General features: G+C 38.5%; 3 protein-coding genes across 4 annotated transcripts in view; 1 reads left to right on the top strand and 2 right to left on the bottom strand.

Annotated features, from left to right (window-relative positions):
* Positions 1-6,469, bottom strand: part of LOC306842253 (protocadherin-15-like) — a 153,516-nt gene extending 147,047 nt beyond the window's left edge. The window contains exon 1 of the mRNA XM_079372380.1: positions 5,874-6,469. The gene's annotated coding sequence lies outside the window, so the exon portion shown is untranslated. The remainder of the gene's footprint in view (positions 1-5,873) is intronic.
* LOC306817223 (leucine-rich repeat-containing protein 51-like) overlaps positions 1-17,681 on the bottom strand; it is a 121,838-nt gene extending 104,157 nt beyond the window's left edge. Inside the window, exons 1-4 of one of the 2 annotated variants that reach the window (XM_079333930.1) lie at positions 17,558-17,681; positions 17,019-17,224; positions 16,290-16,429; positions 15,239-15,405 (exon numbers count right to left, since the gene is read on the bottom strand). In XM_079333930.1, the coding sequence (XP_079190056.1) occupies positions 15,270-15,405; positions 16,290-16,429; positions 17,019-17,224; positions 17,558-17,609 (534 nt within the window). In that variant the 5' untranslated portion in view covers positions 17,610-17,681 and the 3' untranslated portion in view covers positions 15,239-15,269. Of the gene's footprint in view, positions 1-15,218; positions 15,406-16,289; positions 16,430-17,018; positions 17,225-17,557 lie in introns of those variants that run through there. The other variant, XM_079333929.1, reaches the window with a different exon arrangement.
* Positions 1-24,961, top strand: part of LOC306817216 (supervillin-like) — a 262,812-nt gene that overhangs the window by 93,786 nt on the left and 144,065 nt on the right. The gene's annotated exons all lie outside the window — the stretch shown is intronic.

Consider the following 24,961-nt stretch of genomic DNA (forward strand, 5'->3'; position numbering starts at 1 on the left):
CCTTGGCAACACAGATGGTGAAAGTCATCACACACCCACAGGGAAAACTGGCATCCAATATACAACGTTAAGCACCAGGTTGAATGGCTGTGTTGACATCCTGTATAGTTGAACTTTTTTTTCCCAGCTATAATAAAACCTTTCAGATTACTCCACCTACATATACGACTGAATGAAAACCTCATACTAGAGTATATTTTTTCATACAATGTTGTGAATTTATTTTCATTAAAAAAATCACATTACATACAATAATGATGGCTTTACCACTATTGCCTTCTCAAAATGAACTGAAAATATTCATTTTTAGATGCGTGTCTGTAAGTGTTTCAGCTCTTCAGAAGTCTAAAGGCTCAGTTGTTGATCTACTTTATTTTTAACGTTTTTATCCATGCTTATAACAGTCTGAACTCAAATTGTCTTTTGAATAGTCAGTTTCAATAATAATAATAATAATAAATTGTATTTAAAGGCACATTTCTAAGCACTCAATGTCCCCTGACAAAGCAGAGATAAAAACAACAAAGTAACAATACATAGATAAAATTAACCTTAAAAAATGCAACACATTTACAGATTATAAAATCATAATTAAGCATAGTTGACAGACAGGAGGGTTGCTGATGTTACAGAATATGCCAGTTTGAAAAGATGTGTTTTTAAATGACATTTAAAAATAGAGAGGGAGTCAATATCACAGATGTCTGGTGGGAGGAAGGCATGTCGTGCAGTGAGTTGAATGGAAGAAAAAGACCTGATAGTGCGGGTGGGTGTGTTAATGTGCAAGAGCTCAGACAGGTACAGAGTAGCGAGGTTATGGATGGCCTTACAGGTGAAGAGCAGAATCTTGCAGTCAATGCCATATGTAACCAGGAGCCAATGCTACTGAGGGACAGAAGTGATGTGATTCATGGGATTTTGCAGTATAAAAGTTATGCTTGCTTGTCTAAGGTGTAAAGTGGGCTAATATGATCTGAAATTATATGATCTTTTTTATTTTCACCAAATGTTCTCAGCTTGCCGAGTTAATGAAAAGATATGGCCCTGACAGGACACAACAGAAAAGTTGGCTATCGCAAGAAACGTCTCATAACAGGGTTAAGTTGAACAAAAAAAGAAATACATTTTAAAATTGTTATTTGAGGCTATATTTAGAAGTGTAGTCGAAATAAACAGTATTTTAAGAAATGAATAGTACATTGGCGAACCTTGATCATAAGAATAAGTCGCAAAAGGGACGTATGCTTTCGTCCTTACGGACTCAAAGTCTCAGAAGGAAGGAAATGGAAGCCTGCTATCTGTCATGAATAAGAGTAGTTAGCCTTGCTCACGTGAGTGTGGCTAATCTGATATGACATTTCTCTAATAGGCAGCCTGCCCACTGGGACAAAGGAACCAAATATAGAATACACAGATATTGTAGGGAGAAAATCAGTCAATGTAAATAAAGCTATAATGAGAACTTGTGATCTATAGAGTGTCAGAGGGATTGTTTGGTAAAGAAAGGTTATGAAAGTGTTGAAAAGCGACAGTATCCAAGTCAGTAATATTTATTATCAAAGCAAGATAGTAACCCTCATGATGTGACAGCAATCATCTCACACAACAGTCATGTTTAATTTATATTAAGAGGAGGCTTATTATTCTTTATGAACTACACAATTATGAATACAAAAAGGATATTTTGTAAAAAGTATGTTCAAAGCAAATAGATGATTATACAGATTTGGATACATGTCATGGTGGGAGATTAACTCATTTCCTACCTGCCTCTTTTTACTATCTTGGATTTAAGACAGCAAGACATCCGCTTTAACACATCAGACCTGCTCTAACGGTGATGCTAAACAGTGCTGCCTTGGGCTAAACAGACGCAGAGCCAAGCAATTTTAGCAGTTAGCCTACCATTGTAAACACTGACACTAGGAGGAGGCGGAGCCGTTGTGGTCATTTGACCATGCAGGACAGCTCTGCCCTCAAAGTCCGAGTGGAACAAGCAGGAGACCTGTGATTCAATGTGTGTTGTTTTTTTGTGACAAATCACTCTGTCACGTTACTTTTACTTACCCACCACTGTGACCGGTAGGTTGAGCAAATTCACCATTCACTGCCAAAAAAACACCCCGATTTGGTAGGTGAACGGGTGCTAATTTCCAACCCTGATACATGGTCTTTATAGGGTGTCATGGATAGATTCCCAAGGAACTAGGGCAAAGGTTTCCTTGCTCATCAGGAGCTATTGCCGGCATCTGTGATGTTCTCCCTCAGCTGATGGCAGACGACAAATCAGCTGGGTTGGAAGGCTATAAAGGGAGGTTGGAATCCAGTTGGTTGTGTGTCTCCCGAGAGTCAATACTTACAGTTGGTTTCTGTGTTATCTTTGTGAATGAGAAGCACAGTTTTGTGTGTGTGTGTGTGTGTGTGTGTGTGTTTTCTTTCAGCCATTTGTGACTCTTTCCCTCTTATCTCTCTGTTCATTGACTCCCCCTTTTCTTTAGTCTTGGCTCTAATTAATGTGTCTATTATTTTTGATAGAATCCGTGGGTGGTTTGAGAGCGCTACGTTCCTCTGCCACCTTTAAGAAAACCCAAAGCCCACTGATTTGGTACCCTTTTGTAACAAGTGCAGTTTTTTCTTAGTTCCCCAGCTTGCGACCCTTGACTCTCAAATTTAGTTTCCTGGGGGGGGGAAGAAACAACAGATAAACGAATCAAAGGATGGACGATATCAAAGGAAACTTAAAAAAAAGGTCCATCCTTTGATTTTAAATCATTTCTTTCGATACACAAAAAAATGGCTCCTCAGTGTCGACCGAACGAACCTTGCTGCAAAACTCATATTTCTCCAATCTGAACTGACATCTGAAAAAGTCAAACTTTAGATGAGGTCGAGCAAAGTCAAAATGTCTTTAGGATTAAACTTTTTAAGCACTTAGGGATTTTGGGTTCCCCTTAAACCGAAACTTTCATTGAGGCATTAATTTCAGAAAGCTGACAGAGGGGTGAAGAAGTATCATTGTGTGTGTGTAAGTGGTCATTGTCACAGTTATTCAGTATTGTCAGAGACTCAGCTCCAGGTGGTTTTAAAGAAATCGTTTCACCTGCTATGCCAAGCTCCGCAGAGAGGAGGTCAGTGTCAAAGCTCTGCCTTTGGCCCTCCTTCTAGAGTCTGGAAATAAAACGTTGGACTATACTTTATGTTTTAAAATACCAACTAACTCTGATAGGACTTCAATCAAATCAGAAAGGAATTCTATTGGCTAAAATGTATTGAAATCTGACTAAGTAGCCCAGTTGTCTAAGCATATTTTGTAAATGTGAGACTGGAAAAATGTTTTCATATTTTGTACCTAAACCTTTTTCCACCAGAGACCTCAACAATACATCATGTTATTACTGTGGTTGTTTTATATTGATTTCTACAAGCTGGACTCAAAGTATTTACATTTTAAATGATTTCTCAGAGATTGAGTTGGTATTATATACAGTCTTACATTCACTTACATTTGGAGAAAAAAATTGGGAAATCGAAAGAAAATTTTGAGGAATTACAAGTTTTGAACTTGAATGCATTTTGAATATCTTAAAGTATTCAAAAGTGTTGATTTAAAAATGAAGAACGAAGCATTTAGGAGCTATGTGACAACAGCAGTAGCTCCTAATTGTGAACCCTGCATACCACATATAAGCTATGTTTATCCCACCAGGTAGTACTTGTAACATCGCATGGGTCTCTTATATTATGAGCATATGATTTAAAAAAAAAAAAAAGGCCAGCTTGGCTTTCAGTTGTAAGCACTAAAAAAAATGAGAACCAATTGTATGAAAAGGTGTTAATTTTCCCCTCAGATTTACAGTAACACAATAACCCCTCATTATTACTGCTACCAGCTGTATGCAGTACTCACATCTTACTGCAAAAAGATCTGCAAGTTTGAGTTTGTAATGCTGCGTTTCTGTGTTTATTTTTGTGAAACAATTTCCACAGTGCTCATGATTTGAAGTTCAAATTTTTGCAACAAATTACTCTGTCTTAGGGCAAGCAGCACTGTACAAAAAAAAAAGCAGACAACTTTCATACAAAATTACATTTCCTGGATAGTTTTAGATTAGCTCTAAAGTAGGTTGAGAAAGTGAAAGACAAACTGCCAGCATAAAGGGTCAAGGAAGAAGCTTTAAGTTTGACATTAGACAGACGGAAGTAAAAAAAAACATGTTTGGCTGGCCTCTTAAAAGATTTTATGAAGCGCTTTTAGCAATACATTGATCACATAGAGTCAGATGCTGACATTTAACAGAGACGCTGTGTTCTGTGAAAAATTGTGAAGCAAAAAGTCTTGCTTTGAGTAAAGAAAGGACTTCAAGTAAGACAAAGGTGTTTTTAAAAGGGACTGTGCTTGCATGTTCCTTTTGTATCATTACCTGACGACGTGTTTTTTCTACTACAGTATATCCTCATTTTAAAGACAGACTCTCGTTCAAAACGGCATAGTCCTGGCAGCAGTTATTTAAACTGAAGTCCTGCTGCTCTTGTCATCCAGCGTGACTAACAGGATTTGACATGGTGAGGAGTGGAAGGGTCCCAGGTTCACAAAACACATTCTGTCTGTCTGACCCCTCCGTACACACACCACACACACTTACAACGCTCACACACCATGTACACACTCACAGGTATAAAAGCTTTGGCACAGAATCCGAAGGGTATACTCTTTCATATGCAGTCTTACTCTGTTTCATCAGACTTGGCAGCATAATTTAGCCACCTGGTATCAATATTATTTAGCACGAAATAAAGCTCTTTATCTACAGCCAATTACACACATTTCTGCTTTACATTACATCGACCAGTTTAAGTTTATAGTAAAGGAAGCCAACAAACTAAGAGCAGCAGCCTTTACCTTTTACTTTATACCATCCCCTCCCTTCATCACCTCTGACTTTCTCCCCTCACTATCTGCTCTGTGGAGGAGGCGACAGCTTGCCGTACTTTAAGGTAATCGGATGACTCTCTCTCTCTCTCTCTCTCTCTCTCTCTCTCTCTCTCTCTCTCTCTCTCTCTCTCTCTCTCTCTCTCTCTCTCTCTCTCTCTCTCTCTGTATCCTAATCCGAGACACACAGGCTGCTGGGAGTAAACCTGCTTCTGACAGGACCATAGTCCATATTTATATAAATACATCGCACTGTAGCTGCTCATACACGTGCACAGTCTTACTTGTTGAAACCCTGCTACTGTACACCACCGTTGTTGTTTTAGATGATCGATTACAGGAGATTCATTACAGATTTTTATACCACATATAGAAGCTTTTAAGACTGCATTAAAACTACCACAAATTTATCTGAACTCAGTTTATATACTTTGTTGTTACATAAAGAAAACCCCAATATGAACTTTTAATACTAAAGAGAGACGATATAATTACGATAACTGTCCATTTCAGTAGAAGACCACGGAGATCAATGAAAGCACCGTGTTGCATATAAATGTGCTGACTTGTCTAATTCAACTCGACGTCCTTTTTGCTCAACCAGCAGCAGTTACCCCGTTTCAGCACCACGGACAGCGACTCAATCCGCCTTAAAAAAAATGCACGAAGAAGAAGCCTCAACTATTTTAACTGGCATATTGAGTTTTTAAGCGTACCTGTTTAATTGCCACATATTTTTGCAACAGGAGCACCGTTGTCTTGACACAAAAACTTATTTATTTGTACAAGCCTCCGGAGGGATAAAGCTCAAGAACAGTCTAGAAAAAGTGAAGGGATAATGTATGAAACGCGGAGAAGACAAGAGGGTTGCATGTTCGGTCCCTGAACTCACCACACGAGCCTAATATAAGGCAGAGCATGCTCAAGAAGGGGGGGTACATACCGTGTCATCCTCGGTGAAGCCATATGTTTAACATTCAAATCTACTTTTCCCACACACTGTTGCCGTCTCTGGGCCACCGTGCGATAAAGCCCGAAGAGAAAATCCATGAAATAACATCCACAAAAGTCATCCACCCGTCGGGGCTCAACACACACTTTTCTGTCTTTTTTTCTTCTTTTTTTGAGTGGAAAAGAGCCGTCCGAAAAGACAAAAAAAAGTCAAGTTGTGGCGTTTTTCTGGTGCAAAAAAAATAGTCCTTTTCTTGTTTAGTCCTCTTTGACTTGAAGTCTCCGGTTTGGGACTTGTAAGGTAAGTGTGAGCTCTGTAGGAGAGAGGCAGGGTAACTGTATATCTCCTCTAGTATTCCCTCTCGCCTTCTCAACGAGAGAGAAACACAGACAGAGCGGCTGAGAGGGAGACAGAGAGAGACATTTGCTGAAAGAAAAGAAAAGAGAGAGAGTCGATGCGGAGTCCGAAAGGGGGCTTTTGGTAAAAAGGTAGCCGTGCATGTACCGCAGGAGCAGCAGGCATCGGTAGGAATCGCTGCACCACCGTAATCTAATTACGTCCACAGTAAAAGGCGCACGGATTACCGGCTGGTTGCTCCTCTCTGCGCCCCATGGCGGAGAGGGAAACACAGGAGGTGGTGCCACGTTTTTAACTCGTCAGTGTCCGCTCACACAATTGTATTATGACAAAAGTCATACTCATAGAACAATTTAGCATATTCCCTGAAATAAATGTCGTTTTTATTATTGTGGCTGAAAGTTCACACACATACAACCGGTGTGTCCCAAGGTGTATTTTCCTGACATTGCTACAGGTGCATCGAAAATATTGATCTCCTCATTTCCTTCAGAGCTACAAGTCAGCATAGAACTGTGACAATGCAGGTTTCTAAAGTTACCCTGTGGGAGAGTTTACTTTGCAAACATGGCAATCAACCAAAAGTTAAAAAAATTAATAAATAAATGGATTTTGAATTTCAGAAATCTATTTTTTTATATAATTCCACCAGCCACCACAGTGCAACCTCAACCACTTACTGTTCGGCCATATTTGGGTATGTTGGGCTAGTAGTTGCAAACAAATCTCAAGCAGCTAGCCAAAAGCTAGCACTGCTCCCTCTGGAGGATGGGTGTGACTGTTTCACTTCTGCAGCTGTACTCTCAAAGACCTGTGAGTGTGAAGACACTGACAAGCTGAATGTGTATATTTCCCTGTTTAGTACAGTAGCTACTTGATGAAACACGGTTTCCAACAATGCAGAATGTACTTATTAAATACAGCCATGACAACTGAAACACCCAGTTCAACCTTTTGAATTAAATGTTCTCAACAAATAATGTTCCTAATACAATGATTGAAGTCGTAATCAGTGGCACGGGGGGAGTGCAGACTACATGCCAGCTAATAAAGAGTCACAGCTACGGCTTTATTAAATTATTACTTTGAATATGGAGATTTGATTTAACTAAACTCCTGCAAAGACCGTTGACACTTGATTATACATCTTCAGTGTGGGTTTGATGAATCTCTAAAGTCTCTGTAGAAAACCTGTGTGATCCTGCTCTAAAGCTGCCACCCTCTTTGTGTTATAAGGACTTTATCTCCTGCACTGCTGATCTGGGTTTACTGTTTGCTGTTTGTATGGAAAATATATTACTTTCTAGGCAATAATAAAAGACTTATTAAGTTAGTGCACCATTGTACTCCAGCAAACTGCAAAATGGCATGATAAAGAAAAGGAAAATATGTACACTTATTTCTTTAATCTTTTCGTCTGTCTGGAGACAAATGTACAACACTTACAGTTGAAAACAAGAGGATCTGAAATGAAGTAAACATCAAGCTTTACTTCAAATCTATTTGGTTATAACAGTCATCCAAAGTAGACTTCAACCTTTAATACATCCAATATATCAAAGAAATAATTGATTTATTTTTTATTGTCGAATCATAAAGTAATACACAAACAAGGTAGCAGACTTGTAAAAAGACTTTATTCAAACAAAATCTGGCAGCCTTAGACTCTCAGGAGCTAAGATTATGATCAAAATAAGAACTAAAATCAAAGATTAAAATAGGCTTATCTGGTAAACAAACAGATTAAATGTAACTCCCTTAAATCTTAATGCCTCATTAACTCCATGATTAAGATGGGCATGTTTACGCCATTACACTTTTTAAATCTAAAATGGGAGCTTTTTTAAATGTGAAAAAAAAGTGTTCTCTTAATTACAATTCATTTAGTTTTTCTAGATACATAGAATAGTGGCAGCTGCTGATGTATTCATCCTTTTCATTATTTTGCAATTGAATAATAAAGTGCAGATGTATTGATGAATATAAATATAGATGAAGGTGGAGCAGCTACTTGTCAGTCCATCTGCTCAGTGAGATTACAGCAAATTTACTGGGTTTGTATGTATGAGGAGTGCAAATTAACAATTCATATCAGAGATATTGTTTCTTGATTCCTGTGATGTTTTAATGAAATGTTCCTGTTGTATAGAAATCTATCCACACTATCATTGTAGTTAGATAGTACATCTAATTTATAATCTGATGACATAATCCAAGGATTGCCATTGCAACCAGTAAAAGGGGTTTGCAGACAGAGGCCCAGGCCAATTATAGCCCCTATACCACTGTGATCTTACTAGTGTGTCCATCTGCTCTGCGCTTCTCTGCAGGATTACACCAAATCCTATTGAGCTCAGTGACTGGCAGCCAAGATCAGGAGGCCCCAATTTATCAAGAAAAAAACCTCGACTACAAGGGAGTTTTGTCTCTTTTCAACAAAGCACAAGAGGAATGATACAGAATGATCACAAAGTGATTAATATCACTCATCTGAGGGGGTATAATTAGCAAAAGGCATGCCGAAGATCTGATAATGCCATTATGTAAAAACTGGTGCAGCACAGTCCTGAAGCTTGTGAGAGTCTGGTGGCTTAAGATACTATCACATAACTGAGGGAAAACAGTTGATTTCATAACGTTATTGATCCACAAAGGTGAAGTTTTCCTTCCACTCTCCTGACTCCAAAGGAAGTAGAGACACTGCAGTGCAGAAAAGTTACACAAGTGAGTAGAGAATCCTCTTCCTTTTACAGCGCTTGTATTAGGGGTATTATTTTACTTGTTATACAGCACATCTCACCAATTTAATATTGCCATGTGCTTTCCTCCGAGATCTGCAATGCAAATGCAAGAAAAGGTACAATAAATACTTTGATTTCTTTAGTTTAAGACAAAGTGCAAGGGATAAATTATATATTAAGGACTTTCTAACACAGTATGTTGGGTATCAACAAGGTCCTAAAAAAAAGTCTGGACGCAGCCTTATGGATCAGTTTAGAAGAAAACACGTTTGTTGGTTTCTTTAAAGATTTCTTTCATTGAGATTTGAAAAATAAAGTAAAAATCTTCGAAAAAGCCGAACTTTTTGTTTAGTTCTTAGATATTGGAAATATAGCTTCCTGATGAGACATGTAACGTGTTTAAATGGGACTTTGGCCTGCCTGATCAGAAAAAGGATACCTGTCCAAACCAAAAACATGTTGAGTATTGCTGCCACCTAGCAAGCAAAACCAACCAACTGCTACCAAACAACTGAGCAGCTGCTTTCTCCAGGCAATAAGACTCCTTAACATCCACTTCACACCACTTTTAATACATGACTCTTCTACTGATTAACCCCAGGTCAACATGTCAGACATTCTCTTGCACACTGTTAAGTACATCTGTGAAATTAACATACATCTTCAAATTTCAAACAAAACTTAGCTAGCTTCATATTATATGAGGTTAGCCCAGCCTGTCCTCCACTCAAATTATGACCCATATTTACGCTTTAGAGTCAAGTGACCTCTAGCGGACGTAAAAATAACTTCGATCCGGTGAATGTGTGTTCGTCATCGAATGACGTTTGACCCCTAACACTAACCCCACCCTGGCACAGTCAGCTAGCTAACTTTTTTCCCAAAAGAATACTTAATTACCATCTACCTTGTTAAGCGCATCAAGTAGTAAGACAGTGCAGGGTGACAATTTACTGGCATTTCTCCGTTTGCCGGGAGGGGCACTAATTTAGGAAACGCTCCTATGGGTCGTATTACAGTATGTGACAGACGACCTCTACGGTCGTATAGGTTGGAGGACTTGTTGGGTTAGCCATATGTGCAGATGATGGAAGCTAAGTTTACAGAAAATTACGGAAATCCAAACCTTTAATATTGTTCGTGTTTTTGTTGTGTTAAAACATCCTACATGACTCTCCAAACTCTCAAAAGAATTTAAATGGAATACCACTGCATGTGATTTTCTTAAAATAGAGAAAAAAAATACAAAGCACATAGTTTTATTTTACACTCTATTGAATCACACAACACACACATAGGCTGATATATACAGTACACATGTACATACAGGATCATATGCACATCCACTAATGGAGAGATGTCAGAGAGAGGGAGCGGCCTCCGACAGGTGCTCTTAAACTGGTTGAAGGGGGTGGGCACCTTGCTCAAGGGCACCTCAGCAGTGCCCCTCCAACAACTAGATCTATTTCCAGATTGTTGGTCTGCAACAGGACTTGAATCGACGATCCTCCGGTTCCCAACCCAAGTCTCTACTGACTGAGCTACTGACGAAAGACCTACTGTGCCTGGTTCCTGGCTCTGATTGGCCAGTTACTAACTAATGCTCTCTGACAAAATGTCTCATGAGTGTCTATTGTATTATTTCAATGATAGAACACCAGCTGGTTCCATGTCTTCTAAGAATCTGGGAGAAACAGATATGAAAGAAGCACAGGTGTCGACACAAGTCTGACTGTATTTTGTTTAATGACAGAAATAGACAGTTAAATCAAACCAAATTTGAAAATTAAGAGCAGCAGAAACACTGATACCATTACAAAGAGAGGAGGCACGTGAAAGACAGACAGAGGCGTAGAAACACAAAAAGGAAAATCATGAAAGGGAAGATTATTCTGCCTGCTATGGTTAATGTAATCTAGTGCTAGAGCTCTTCCTCACTCATTGGTAGAGCAGATGTTAATAGCTTCACAGGGCTTGGCAGTAAGTGTTTAATTAGGTCCGAGAAAAATGATTTATTTAACACATCTGGGCTCATAAAAAAACACTCTCTGGGCTCTGTCCTTTATGGCTCTTGAGCTGGATTCCCTCCCAAAACCTGAAAATGTAATTACCTGGTGTCAGAATCTCCTATCAACCCTGTATGTGTCCTGTATTGATGTCATTTTCCCTGAAGAGAGCAGAGAACAACTGCACCTTAGTGGGAGGGTGAGGCACAGCAGGGGGTGTGTTGGTGACGATCAAGCAGCGTGGTACAGTTTTAGTGTTGAGGATTACTGGGATTTGTGCATGTTGTTCGCCTACTCAGACCACATCACAGCTACATGATACTTGGTGCAGCTCTCTTCTGTCTTTCCATGTATGATTGCTCAGACTTTATTTTTTTAAGATCGATTTTTTTTGGGGGGGGGCTTTTTATGCCTTTATTTTAGATACAAAGTAGTGGACAGTCAGAAATCAGGGGCAAAGAAACCATGTAGGGAAGGAGCCTTTAACAGATTTGGTTTGAAACCAGGGGCGCATACTCTAACCACGATAGGCCACATAGTTCTGATTAAATTATTTCATTCAAGCAAGAGTACAGAATACATATTTTCAGTTTGACAATATGCATATCTGGGATTCTGTATGGGAAGTGAAGGGTAGGTAGGGTGTCAAAGAATAAGTGCATGTTAATCAGCTAACATTAACATGTTAACAGCTAGTTAACATATGCTAATAATAGTAAAAAAAAATTAAAAAAAAAAGGATCACTGTCAACAAGAGTTCTCATATAGAAATATTAGTTACAAGGCTTTTATAGTTTATGGCAGGATCTGGAGAAGTCCCTTCCTTTGTTCCCTCAAGGAACAGCAGAGCGTCTAATCACATTAGTCCACAATTCTCTCCTCTCTGGGTTTCTTTTCTTCTCAGATCTAACTCTGTAGATGCAAAGCACAGGCCAATCTCCTTGTCTGTTAGTGCATCCTATTGAATAACAACTGTCTTTTAGTAATAAAATAAAATAGAAAACTAGTTTAAACATGTAGGTGACAACTGAGACGGATAGCTTCTCCATCATGTGACGGCTTACAGTACTTGCCCACTACAGGTGGATAAGTGTTTGACATCACATGAAATCTATTAATTAGTCCAGCTATAGCTTTAGTATCCAGCTACTTCTTAGCTAATGTAAGAATTAGGTGGGAAGTTGTTGAATGCTAAAAAAAAAATGCATTTAAATAGTGATATATATATATATATATATAGAACAGGATAGAAAAGGCTTAAAAAGTCTTTTAAGTCTAACAGTATAATTTAGGGGAAAATATAGCCCCAAAAAGCTAAACTTTACACTTCCCTGTTGTATTGAGGTAAACTATCAGATAGTAACGTTTGTTATGGTAGAATTCTGACTTAAGCAGTTACTTTCTAACAGATTTCTAACCTTGAACGACTACCAAGCTCTACGTGAATTTTCCCTTTCCGTTGCATCTGTGCTGCTGATTAATCAATATTGAGTAAAGGGGTGACAAACTTTCAGTTTCATAATTATTTGTATAACTTAGAACCATGGATAGGATGGACACGTAGGGCATGAGGTAAGAGGTAAATGGCCACCGTGTGAAGGGTGAATTTAATTTTTCTTTGGACAGGACCACCACCGATTATTAAATTATAGTTGAATCAGTTGTTTTTGTATCGTTATTCTAAGGTTCACTTTTGATCGTCCACATCCCACATTGTGTACTGTAGTTCTAAAGGGAGTGAGAAAAAGCAGCCGTCTGTGCATCTTTTAATTATTTGTTTCTTGGCTTAATAGTGCCAAAACATTTCTACCTTTCAGTTAAAATGAACTGTGTGCTCACACCATAAGCACTTTGGATTTGATTTGCATCATGTGACACTGATTAGACTAGGTGTCAGACAGCCGACTAAAACATTATCAACCTTTGGCTTATTATTTGTGCCATAGAGTTTTGACACCTTCTCTTAGAACTTTCAAGATACAATATTATTTTGCTACTTGGTTTACTCTGAACTCTCTACTCAATATGGTGAGTCATTTTCATCATGAATCATCCACAATAGAGATTGGCAGCGCTGTTTATTGAAAGCTAATAGATGAGGAATGGAACTCAGTAAATAATTAATTACATCTCTCTTCCAATTTAAATTTTGTTTCTGTAAAGCATTGTCATACCCAGTGGGAATGATGGGGAAATAACTAAAGAAGGCATCATGCTTTCATTAATTTTATTATTTTAATTTAATTACAATTTAAAAACCAATAAGAGCAGTTCACATACTTGAAAAAACAGAGAAACATTTGCAAAAAGTGATGACTTAAAAATACAAACTGTTTTATTACCCATACACTGGAGAGTCATATTCAAAAGTAAAAAGTAGACACACAAATCATCAAACCACTCTGAAGTGTCTATTAAGTAGGATTCTTTACAGCATTTGTCTTTTCTTAATTATCATTGACAACGATCTTTATGGCACTGCAAATAACAAAAGGGATTTGTTGCCTTTGTGAGCAGAGAGCATGGGGCTCTGCTAAAATCATGCAATAAGAAAAGAGGGTATTTAAGTACAATGAGGGGGTATTCAAAACGAAAGGAAGTACATACCACAGGCTGTGTGTATAAGGATAAATGCAGAAGAAAAGATGCATCGAGTGATAACTGTGAAACCAAAGTAGCTTTAATCTTTGCCACTGGCACGAAGTGAAACCAACAACTCCAGAGGAGTTTTAAGTTTTTTCTGTCTTGATTTCAGTCTTCACTCGTGATTAATACAAGAATTGGTGTGCGGTAAATACATTTGACTTTATACCAATGGTTCAGTGAGCCGAGATTTTACAGAGTGAACTGCACTCCTTTACAGTGTCAGACTAACAGTCAGAGTGTGACAAATTCTATACTAGCCTTCAAGAAACTTCCTATGCATACTGAAGGTCCAAAAATAATTAATTCATTTGAGTTCTCTTACGTCCTAACACTGACTTAATCATAAGCTGCCCATAAAAAGTCTGATCAGACAACACTATTAAGTGTTTAACTGGGGGAAGGCGGCATTGCCTTTTCCTTGTACTTCTCAGTCTTGTATATTGTATTCCCAGGGATACATTCTACATGAGCAACATTAGAAACACAATATTTTATTGACAGATTCTACTTTACTGTACATTTCCATTCATTGCAAACCTTGAAAATGTGTTGACATTCCTGTATCTTACTTCAGTACAGTCTGTAACGTATCTAATAGAGAAGCAAATCTGAAATATAATCAACAAGAGTGACATTTGTGTAAGGTCGCTAATAACCATTCAAAATCTGTGTCAAAGTATTTCCTTCAGCACTGAACAGTCAAAGCAGAAGTCCTGCTGAGAGCAGCTGCCAGTCTAAAGGAGAGATATTCATTGATACCGGCTTCACTGCACAGTATGAAACATGAATTAAATGCTGTTTGAAAAGGAGTCATATTACTACAAGGTTTCAAAAGGACCTGAGGTCTCCGACACTCACACTGAATTACTTCACACAGGTATTAATTTCGAGATTTAATCCCAAGAGGTCCAAATTAAGTTTCAAACAATATCATTAGTATTGGTTTCTGCAGTCCTTCTTGTACCACATGATCAAAATGCTGATTCAGAAGCATTTCCATCCCATCAATTAAAGTTTTCGCAGGAGGAGACACGGATACGCGACTCTGCACCAAACAGAGCCTGGAGGACAGCCAGCTAAAGCAGCCTCAGGCCTGATTTATGGTCCACATTTCTTTTCTAACAAGACCAGATGGTAATAGCAGAGACCCAAAGCTGTTTACAATGTAAACTGGACATGCCACATCAACATTTGTTTAATGTGTGTGTGTGTGTGTGTAGGTGTGCGTGTGCGTGTGTGTGTGTGTGTGTGTGTGTGTGTGTGTGTGTGTGTGTGTGTGTGTGCGCGTGTGTGTGTGTGTGTGTGTGTGTGTGTGCGCGCGCGCACACGTAGTACAGACCTCTGTAAATTAGGTTCTGATTGCCTTACACTGATGCCAAATGCCAAACCCACCTCCGCTTAAGTAAACATTATTTGGTTTGAATATATATTCATACACACAAAGAGACACACACTGCTCTAACTTCAAAACAAAAGGAGATTGTGCCTTCGCTGTTGTAGCCCTCACTCTTTGGAATCAACTGCCACAAACCTTCAGATCTGAAGAATCTTTGGACATTTTCAAGAAGCACCTAAAAACTCATCTGTACAGACAAGGGAACACGTGTGTTTAATTTAAGAGTGGTAGTATGAAACAGTCACTGGGGACTCTCGGTGGGGTTTTTGCCCTGGTTGGTGCAGGGACTCCAAATGTTCGCCAACTCTCGCTCTTCTCGCGTAACAGCACTGAAATCTATCTTCTTCAACATAGGCAGGGTGGAAACCACATGCTGCCTAAACACACACAAGCACACATGCAAACACAGGGCATAGACATTCATTGAGCGTCCATATTATAAATCTATATTTAGCTTTGAATCAGGGTGACACGTTTCAATTAATGCAGAGAAGACCTTATCGACACTTTCCTTTCCTTTGACATCAATCATAGTATGAAATAAGATAAAAAGGAAATCTAGGAACTTAACGTGCGGGAAATTAAACCAATGTATGGTGACCTTTTTTTTGTTCTGTGTACATGTCTGTTTATATGGAGATTGCAACAGGATCTGTTTTATAAGAGTTTGTAGCCCAATTTCTATGTAAGCATCAATTACCATTTCACCTTGTCATTCTCCAAGCATAAAGGGCTGTAGTTGTACTTCACCCTTTAGGCTTCTCTTCTGCTACATTTCAAAGCAAAATGTATATTTTTGACTTGCCTTTAATGACTGTGAAACCTTACAAAAAGGAGTGATTGGAGGTTGTTTTTTAGAGGTTCCACAAATGAGACATTTGCCCTCTACAGTTCTCCATGATTTAGTTGAAATAACTTCTTCGGGCACAAAGATGAAAAAAAAAGGCCTGTTATACTTCTTTATGAAGCAAAGATCCAAGAGAAGTGCAAGGAAATGAATACCAATTTATGTAGCTGAGCCATGATTTTCCTTCTTTTGAACCCCATTAATCATCTCATAATCACCCAGGCTTAGCATTTGACTGTTTTGAGGAGTAAAACTAAGACTGTAAATGAACTGAAAGTAGTTTTTTGTAGTAGTACTCGTAGACTTTCTGGTTCTGTTCAATCAGTTCTTTTACAACCCATGCCAATCCCTACATGTTCTACCAGCCAAACAAAATGTGTGTGAGCCTAAACCAAAAGAAAACAAAGTCTCCACCTGTAGCCTTCGATGGCGTTTCCATGCAAAGTGATGGTGTGCAGGAACTTCAGCTCTCCCAGCTTGTCCACCTCTGGCAGGCTCCAGATACAGTTACTGTGGAGGTACAACACACGCAGTTCACGCAGCGAGCACAAAACCTGAAACACAAACACACACAATCACAATGAGTTGCAAATAAGTTGCAAACATACAGCGTAAAAATGAATATACATTTTTGAATAGAAAGCAGCCAGTCATTGTTATTGCAATCCAAAACTTCTTCTCTCAGACTCGCTGTGATTGGCTAGTTACATGCTAACATAACCTATTTGGTTGTTTTTCTATTAGCCTGAATGTTTTTTGTTTACTCTAATACAAAAGAGAGAACGGATAAATACAGATCATACATCTAGTCAAAGAAACATTACAATGGATTTAATTCACTTTGTCTAAGTAATTTTCCTAAGTAATTACAATGATCAATGCCATCTTAATTAGAATTCTCATCAAATAATGTTGCATACTGCAGCTTTAATGCATCCAGTGATCTGGCAATGCTAGAAGATGTAGTTTAATGTAAAGGTGTTTGATTTAATATACCTATGGATATAATAAAACAATATTTTGTTTTAAATTAGTAATAAAGATATATTTGTGATCATATATTAAAAAAGACAGAAAACAAAATAAAAAAAATAGACAAAAAACATGGGAAAATAAGATTAAAAATTGTATAAAAAGTCTCACTGTATCAATGTGTGTGATTTTGTTGAAGGACAGGTCGAGCCAGCCGAGCTTTGTTGGCTCAGCCAGGAAGTGGTTCAGAACAGAGTGGAGGCCAGAGAGGTTCTGGATGCTGTTGTAACTGAGACGCAAAGAGCGGCTCAAGTACTTCATCTCTGAGTTGGTTCTTATGGGTCGTTTGCCATTTTGGGGGTTTTTGAACACTGAGTCTAAAACAGAAAACAATTACAGTGAAAAGCTGGCAAGTTATTGTGGCATACTTTTGCTGTCCAATCTGGGTTGTCATACGCGATGCAACGCAATATGTTAATGGTATAAGTGTTGTCAATGCTAAACGCAGTGTGTAAGAAAGAGTTGATCACACATTGCACACTTTTTGCATGTCATGATTTGAGTAGAGCCAAATGACATATTGACTTACAGTCATTAACTCCGATCCTGTCATGTATAATCTGTGTAAACAAACACTACCACTTACCCGACTGTGAGGCTAAAACTTTAGATTTTTTAAAATATGTTAAAATATGAGAAAAAGATAATACCTGAAACATGGCCAAGGTTTTTAAACGACAAGTCCACTGGAGGGCTGTCCATGCTTAAGCCTCAAGTCATGCAAACACCACTTCACTCAAAAAACTCAAATGGGCACTTGAAATTCCACTTTAGTTTCAAAAGTAAACGTGCGTCAAAATAAACTGTTCCTAGCAACCATTTACTTTCCTCTGAAGCAACTACTGATTTCAGTTTAAATCAGTCAAAAATGGTGAGTTTTCTTTTTATAGAGATACTAAAAAACATTTATTATAAACTTAATGAAGTTGATTGTGAAATTAATAATTGTGGGATTTCATATCTGCTTGATATGTGCTGAATTCAATCCCCCAACATATGATGAACTATAAAACTTGTACTCTGTCAGATCTTTCATAAAACTCAAGAAAGGAAACTGTCATCCCATTCCAATCATGCCATCCATACGAAATTAGTTTTCAAAGTGAAAATGCCAACGTCAAAAAGTGATTGATTTAAGGGAGGAATTAGTCATCAGGCTCAGTGCCTGTGAAGTATAAACACATTGAATTTTGTATCTTCATAACAGTCACCTGTCTAGAAAAACAAGCGGCGAGGAAGACTGTTATATAACTGAAAAATAAGCTAGAGTTAAAAAAAAAATGCATGTGCATGATTACTGTTACATGCCTGCATATGGAACACATGCAAAGACTTGTGCAGATTCATGCCGTAACACAAGTATTTCCTCTGTTGATTGATATGCAGATTAAGAGAGATAGATGTGCATAACTTGAAGAGAAGGTGCAGTAAATGCAAAACAAACTAAGTCTGGAAGGATGAACAGAGGGCAAGTATAAAAAGAAAAGACCTGCAAGAGAGAGAAGAGGTGATGGTGGAAAATTACATCCATCAGCCCGAGTTTCTCCTCACCTTGTCGTTCAGTCAAGAAGTCTCTCTGTATAAATGTGTGTGTGTGTGTGTGCGCGTGTGTGTGTGTATGTGACTCCAATAATAGTACAATTGCATCTCATTGAAGGATTGAAGGAGACGGCAGTCCTTCAATACGATGGAGCAGAAAACAGACGGGCATATTTGCAATGAGTTCAAGTCAAGGACACAGAGACAGTGGCTAGAGTCAGGCTGTGTGAGCATGTGTCAGACTTTATGAAGAATATTTGTGATAAAGGTTTACTTCCTGCTTAAATGTATGTTCTCTTTATCTTGTACATGACATTGTGTATCACCATGTTGTAACTAGGAAAGAGAGTGAGTGTGTGTGTGTGTGTGTGTGTGTGTGTGTGTGTGTGTGTGTGTGTGTGTGTGTGTGTGTGTGTGTGTGTGTGTGTGTGTGTGTGTGTGTGTGTGTGTGTGTGTGTGTGTGTGTGTGTGTGTGTGTGTGTGTGTGTGTGTGTGTGTGTGTGTGTGTGCATCTTTCTTATGGCGGTGCCTCAAAGATCAGGAAACGGGGTCATTTTTAGTTGAATAAAATATCAATACAGAAGTCCCAATATCCTTCAAAATGCAGGCTGAGGTCCAGACCAGATGGAAAGATCTGGACTTAAATGAATGAGAAGAACTTTATCCTTCCTCCAACTGAGACTTACAATCTCCTCGCCCGTGAGTGATGTGTTTAACCCTCATTTACTCCAGTGAGTCTGTGCAGCAGCAAAGAGTATTGGAGTTATCTTACTGAGCAGCTCCAACAACAATAAACTGATGCATTGCAGTAAATTTCTCACAATTTAGCTCAAAGTAATTATCATGAAAAAAGTATTTATTTTGAATTTGTTTTGGTGCCAATTGAAGGTCTGAGTCAAACTGCCCTTTTGTAAAACACATGTTGTATTGACATATCCAACCTGGCGTAGAACTTGCAGCCTGTTTTGTAAAACTCTCACCAAGGTGTTATAGCCTGTCCATTATTCACCCGAGTCCAGGTTTGCTCGGTCACTGTCTTTCTCTTCTCAGCTCTATCTGTCACCAGGCCTCTTCTGTCTCTCCACATCAAGGCTGGTGTTTGAATTAGTGCTGTAAAGCCGTACACACCTTTAGCAAGAGACGCGCTGCCCCGTTGACAACGTTGCATAGGACTGAGAGCAGTTGGATTAGAATCCACGGTCGCTAGGACAATGACTGTAGCCTCTGTACTTGAGCCGCACAACATAACCGCTAGGCTATCCGATGTCCCAAGATTTTCTATTATTAAAGTGACTTTGAAACATCTGTTTTCAGGTGTTGCTTTAAGGGACTGAGAATTGTTCAATAATAAACAATATAAAATGTAATTTATGCCATAGGCAGGATTTAATAGATTTTTTACTCGATACTTTTTGAGTTTTTTTTATTTTAAATAATAATTAATTTGAGTAATTTATGAATAAAAGTGTTTTTTTTAATGGCTGGACAGTTACCAATTTCACTGATGTATTGCTGTGTATGAGATGTGACTAATAACATTAGATTTTGAACTTGATGGTGAAAAGTTCAAAGCAATATGAGATGTTTGATCAAGTGGAAATTCGGATAATAATAATGCCCATCACAGTGACTGTATAACATTGCAGATAATTCAGAGAATGTTCTATTTATAGATTGCCTCTTTGTCATAGAATTTGTGGTTCTGCATACATGCAGATAATCACTGTGGGTGAAGTTAGAGTGGCCTTGGGTTTCTGCATTAATGATCTGAGCAAGAAGAGATGCAAAAAACACGGAAGCACTTTAGGCTGCACGTGTTCTGCATAACACATCCACATGCTGCGTGGCAACCACAAAGGCTTACGCACAAAATGTGCAAGTGCTAAAATATCATCATGGCTGGGTTTGCATTTCTGTGTATCAATCTACTTAAGCAGAGAAACAGAGACAAACAGTCACAGAAGTCTTCTTCCTCTTTTGATTTCATTTTTTTAAACATTTAGAGCCAAAGTTCATTTTCTGTCTGTGTTGCGCTCCCATTCACTTTGGTGCCAATGTTTAAACTCTTAAAACTTTAGTGCAGGTTTAGCAGGTCGTATCAACAAGGAGCTGCTGACCTCGGCCTGGTGTTACTCTCTCTGTGTGCAGCTTAGCTATTTGTATCATATCAATTTACTAAAGGAACAAAGGATTCATGTCAAGTGGTGAAATGGACCAATTTCAATGATGCACTGTGTCAACAGTCTGCAAGGTTAAGTGCGTTTCTGTTTTGCATCGGAGGACTTTCCTTTTTTGTAAAGGGAAAAACATCTTTGTTAAAATCCCGCCTTCTGTTACAGCATTGGCCACAACCTCAGCTTTCCCTGTGTTTTTCTTGTGTTTCCTCATCCTCCTTGTGTCTTTCAGTATGTGTTTCTCATTACCTGGTCAAGCCTCTCCACTGTCTCCTCTTTGCTGCACACCTTCCCTTAAGCCTGCAGTGTTCAAAACCCTGGTTTTCTGCTCATCAGTATTGTAGTTAAGAGTCTGCCCTTTCGGATAGAGAAGTTTTTTTAGTTGTTTTCTTAAAGAGATGGGTTTTTTTTTTTACCATGTATAACACTGCACTTGTAACAATTACCTGCTTTGCACTAAACAAAGTTGAACCCAGACATGGACACAAACTTAGTGATACGATTATTGAAGAAAAGAGAGTCACATCCTTACAGGTCACATGTATTGAAGTCACTGTTGGCGGAGAAAACGACAGATCCAGCTCTATTCTGCGTAGATCTCTGGTCCTTCATCTGCCATTTAATAGAATACAGCACTTGTGCTATCATTGACCTGACACTGTACCATGACATTAGCTGATACATTTCATTACATGAATAAAACATCACCAGTTCTCTACTTATGATGTGAAAGCTGTTGGACTGCTGCTTTAAGATAGGCATAATCATGCTTGGAATCAGTACATGATGGACTGTGTACGATTGTGCATCACAGAGGTGCTTACCATTATACCCCGGTCTTTGTATTGGCAGTGAAAAAACCCACATATTCATAATGAAAATAAAAGAACTGCTGCACTAAAAAGCTGAGATTTTAACACAATGGTAAAGGATAACGTTTTGCATTTTTACCAACATAGTTTCATAGTAATTCAGCAAACATTGGAGGATTGGATGAATCAGTGGCGCATGTTTTACATCCAGTTCTAATTCCTCCCTACTGTATAGAAAACAGAAAATTGGATGGATAAATAATCACAGGCAGTTCTATCTTTGTAATCAGCCCTGGGTTGTAATAATAACACATCTCATCAATGTGCTGTTCATTTAAAGGATAGCATATGCTGAACTTCCCAAATGCAGGCAAAAGTTATGACAGAAATCTTATCTGGTAGATGTAAATTTTAGATGTAACCTGACATCACCAAACTATGCATTTTATCTGGACTGCTGGAAAGCAAATATACTGGGTTGAATGATTTACTTGTGGAGTACGTATTTTAAAACTCTTTACTGGTTTCAGCACACTGTTGGTATTTTGAACACATGGTGCACATTTACGTCATACTTTGTCAATTTTTTTGGTTCTCTTGCCAATTCACTTTTTGTTTTCAGCAGTTTGTGTCTTTACGTTTACATTGCAATGCTCTTGAGATTATGCATATATCCAAGTCTACCAGGCAAGGGGAGTGTAGCTTAACTAAAACAGATTAATTGCACTGAACTGAAGTTTCTGGGCTGTATCCACATGGCAAGACAGTCTTATCATGTAATGTGGACTTGTGCAACAGGTCAATGTACTGTGCTGCAGCAGCAATAGTGAAATTAGGTCACAGAAAAATAAAAATTATTTTACTTAAAAAAACACGGGAAAAATTGAGGTCATATGTCAAATTTAGTTCCAAAGAATATCTCATATGTATTCCCAATGGTTATACGCTAAGACGATCTAAAATGATTGCTCTTCTTATCTCAGTCTAGGTTTCAGGCTCTTTTAAAGCAAAAATGCCACGCCATGTATCTTTCTTAATGTAACAGCACATGACATTAGAGAAGTCAATATCCTTCCTTATGCCCTCTGGGAAACCATTTTCTGCCCAAGGGGACAGTTATATGGATACCCAAGGACACAGATGAGATATTGTGCAATATACTGTAGAGAGACATCGAGAAACACATCTAAAAAAACCTTGCCCAAAGGTATGTAGAGGGGAGAATTATGTAATCTACCAGGAACACAGCTCAAAGCCTGATTCCTCATCCAGCCTCCATGGCCTTCTTCATTCTCTACTTTGCTCGTTGAGGTGATATTCTCCATCTTACTCATCTTCTGACTATTCACTCCAATCTGTCCCCTTTTCTTCTAATATGTATGTGTGGCCACGTCTGTCAGGTTTTCTATATGACTGACTTTTCAGTCATTTTCTCTTTCTTTATCAAAACCTCACTTCTTTTGCTCCTGATATGTCTTTCTGACACCTTTCTCCCTCTCCTCCTGCTTTCTCCTTCTCCCGTTATTATCACACAGGAGGTCATGCTATTAGCCCGCCGGTCACTCAACCCCCTCATGACTTGGACACACACGGCTGCTCAGCTCGTATTAAAGGGCTACTGACAGTCAATCAGCAGCACTCACAGCCCGTCATTCCCTCAGATTCTTTGGTTGTTTAGTCGGTCAGACGTTCAACCAATCATATAAAGTATCCGTCATGTCAGTCTGTGTGACAGACCGCGTGAGTTCAGCAGCGTTTCAGTCCATTTGGATCGAAGTTAGACAGATGACGCTGTACAGTGATGCTTGTAATTAGCTCCTCACTCAGTTTAACAGTTACTGTACATCTCAACTCAAAACCTACCTGTTTAAACTGGCACACTCACTGTAGCTGACACATGTCACTACACATGTCTTTCGTTTGTTCTATGTTTGGTTTTAACCTTCTGCATTGCTATTATCCTCTGTAAGGGGGCCTTGGGTGGCTTGAAAGGCGCAATTAAATAAATTGTATTATTATTATTATTATTATTATTATTATCTGGAGACAGTGTGAATGAAGGAAATCTTTCATTTTTGTTCTTTTTATGGAAGTTTGGGGAATATGTAAAATGTCATTTAAAGATACTGTGGGAGGTTTAGCTTCTTATGAAACAGGATGCAATTAATACTGATATTAAAAAAAAGCAAACAAGCCAATTTAGGAATAAGATCCATCATTCCTCTGTAGTTATATTTAATTCCTGTACTGGCTGACACCAGGTGTAAAAAAGAAGAAGAGAGATTTACAAAGACTAATTGTTTCTTTCTTCACATTTTTAAATGTGTAATTCACAGTGAGTGATATAGAAAGGATTATTTCTGGGATCTGTATGCTTTTATTCAGAGATAGAACAGTAGATAAAGCCAGAAATTGAAATGAGAGAGTGGGGAATCAAGAAGGATTTAATTGCTTCACAAATTTCATTCAAACTATCCATTTTTTTTTGTTTTGGTTTTGGTTTTTTTTATCGTCAGCCATGCTAGATGCAGTAGCTTAGGTTAAAAACTACGGAATGTAATGAAGACCATCACTGGTCACTGATATTATCATACTGTGTCTATCGACCTTTTTTCTTACCTTTATTAGGATGCTTTTGAAAAATGAAGCGTTACAAAATGTTCACACTATTCCGCAGGGCTATTTGTGGCAGAATTACAGGTTTGCCTGCTGAGCCCTCTACATAATCTGGTGCTTGTTTTGCCAAAAAAGGAACTGCAGTGAATAATAACAAACTAGTTTTAGAGAGAAAGAAACAGCTCATCGTCTTTCCTCTGTTTTACAGGATGTCGGCAAGTGTAGCCTTTGGACAGTGGACTCTCTCTCTCTCTCTCTCTCTCTCTCTCTCTCTCTCTCTCTCTCTCTCTCTCTCTCTCTCTCTCTCTCTCTCTCTCTCTCTCTCTGAAGCTGATGTGAGTCCGCACTCTTGGTCTTGCTGCATCTTATCTCTCTGCAGTAGTTTTTTTTTTTGTATTAGAACAGGAGTTTTGTTGTGTTGCACGGAGACGCAAGGTCCTTGTGCGCACCTGCACTCTCTCGCTCACTCTCTTTATCTCCCTGTTTTTCTCTCTCTCTCTCTCTCCTGCATGCAACAATTTTACAAATAAATATAAAATTAGGTGAAAACAGGTTGGATATACGCTTGGGTGGCCATGAAAATACTATGAGTGTTTTCATGGTGTTTCTACGTGTGGGAAACACTGATATAAGTCATGTACAAAGTTTACCAACATGCCCTTTTTTTTTTTTATTGAAAGTCTCCGAAGAGTACAACCAAAGTAGAACGTTTCTGAAAAGCTGTTTACACTGTTTATAAGGAAGCATGATCAGCCCCTCCTGTCACTTATACCAACCTCTATTTAACCAAAGACCACAGGGAGCGCCTTTTTTTTTCTTTTTTCAATACCACCCATTTCACCCCGAATTCAATTACACAAAATCCCTCAGGGGAGCTGCTCGATACAGCTGGCCCAGCTGGAGCAGGTGGGGT

Source organism: Symphodus melops, assembly GCF_947650265.1.
Source record: "Symphodus melops genome assembly, chromosome: 21".
Classification (NCBI taxonomy): domain Eukaryota; kingdom Metazoa; phylum Chordata; class Actinopteri; order Labriformes; family Labridae; genus Symphodus; species Symphodus melops.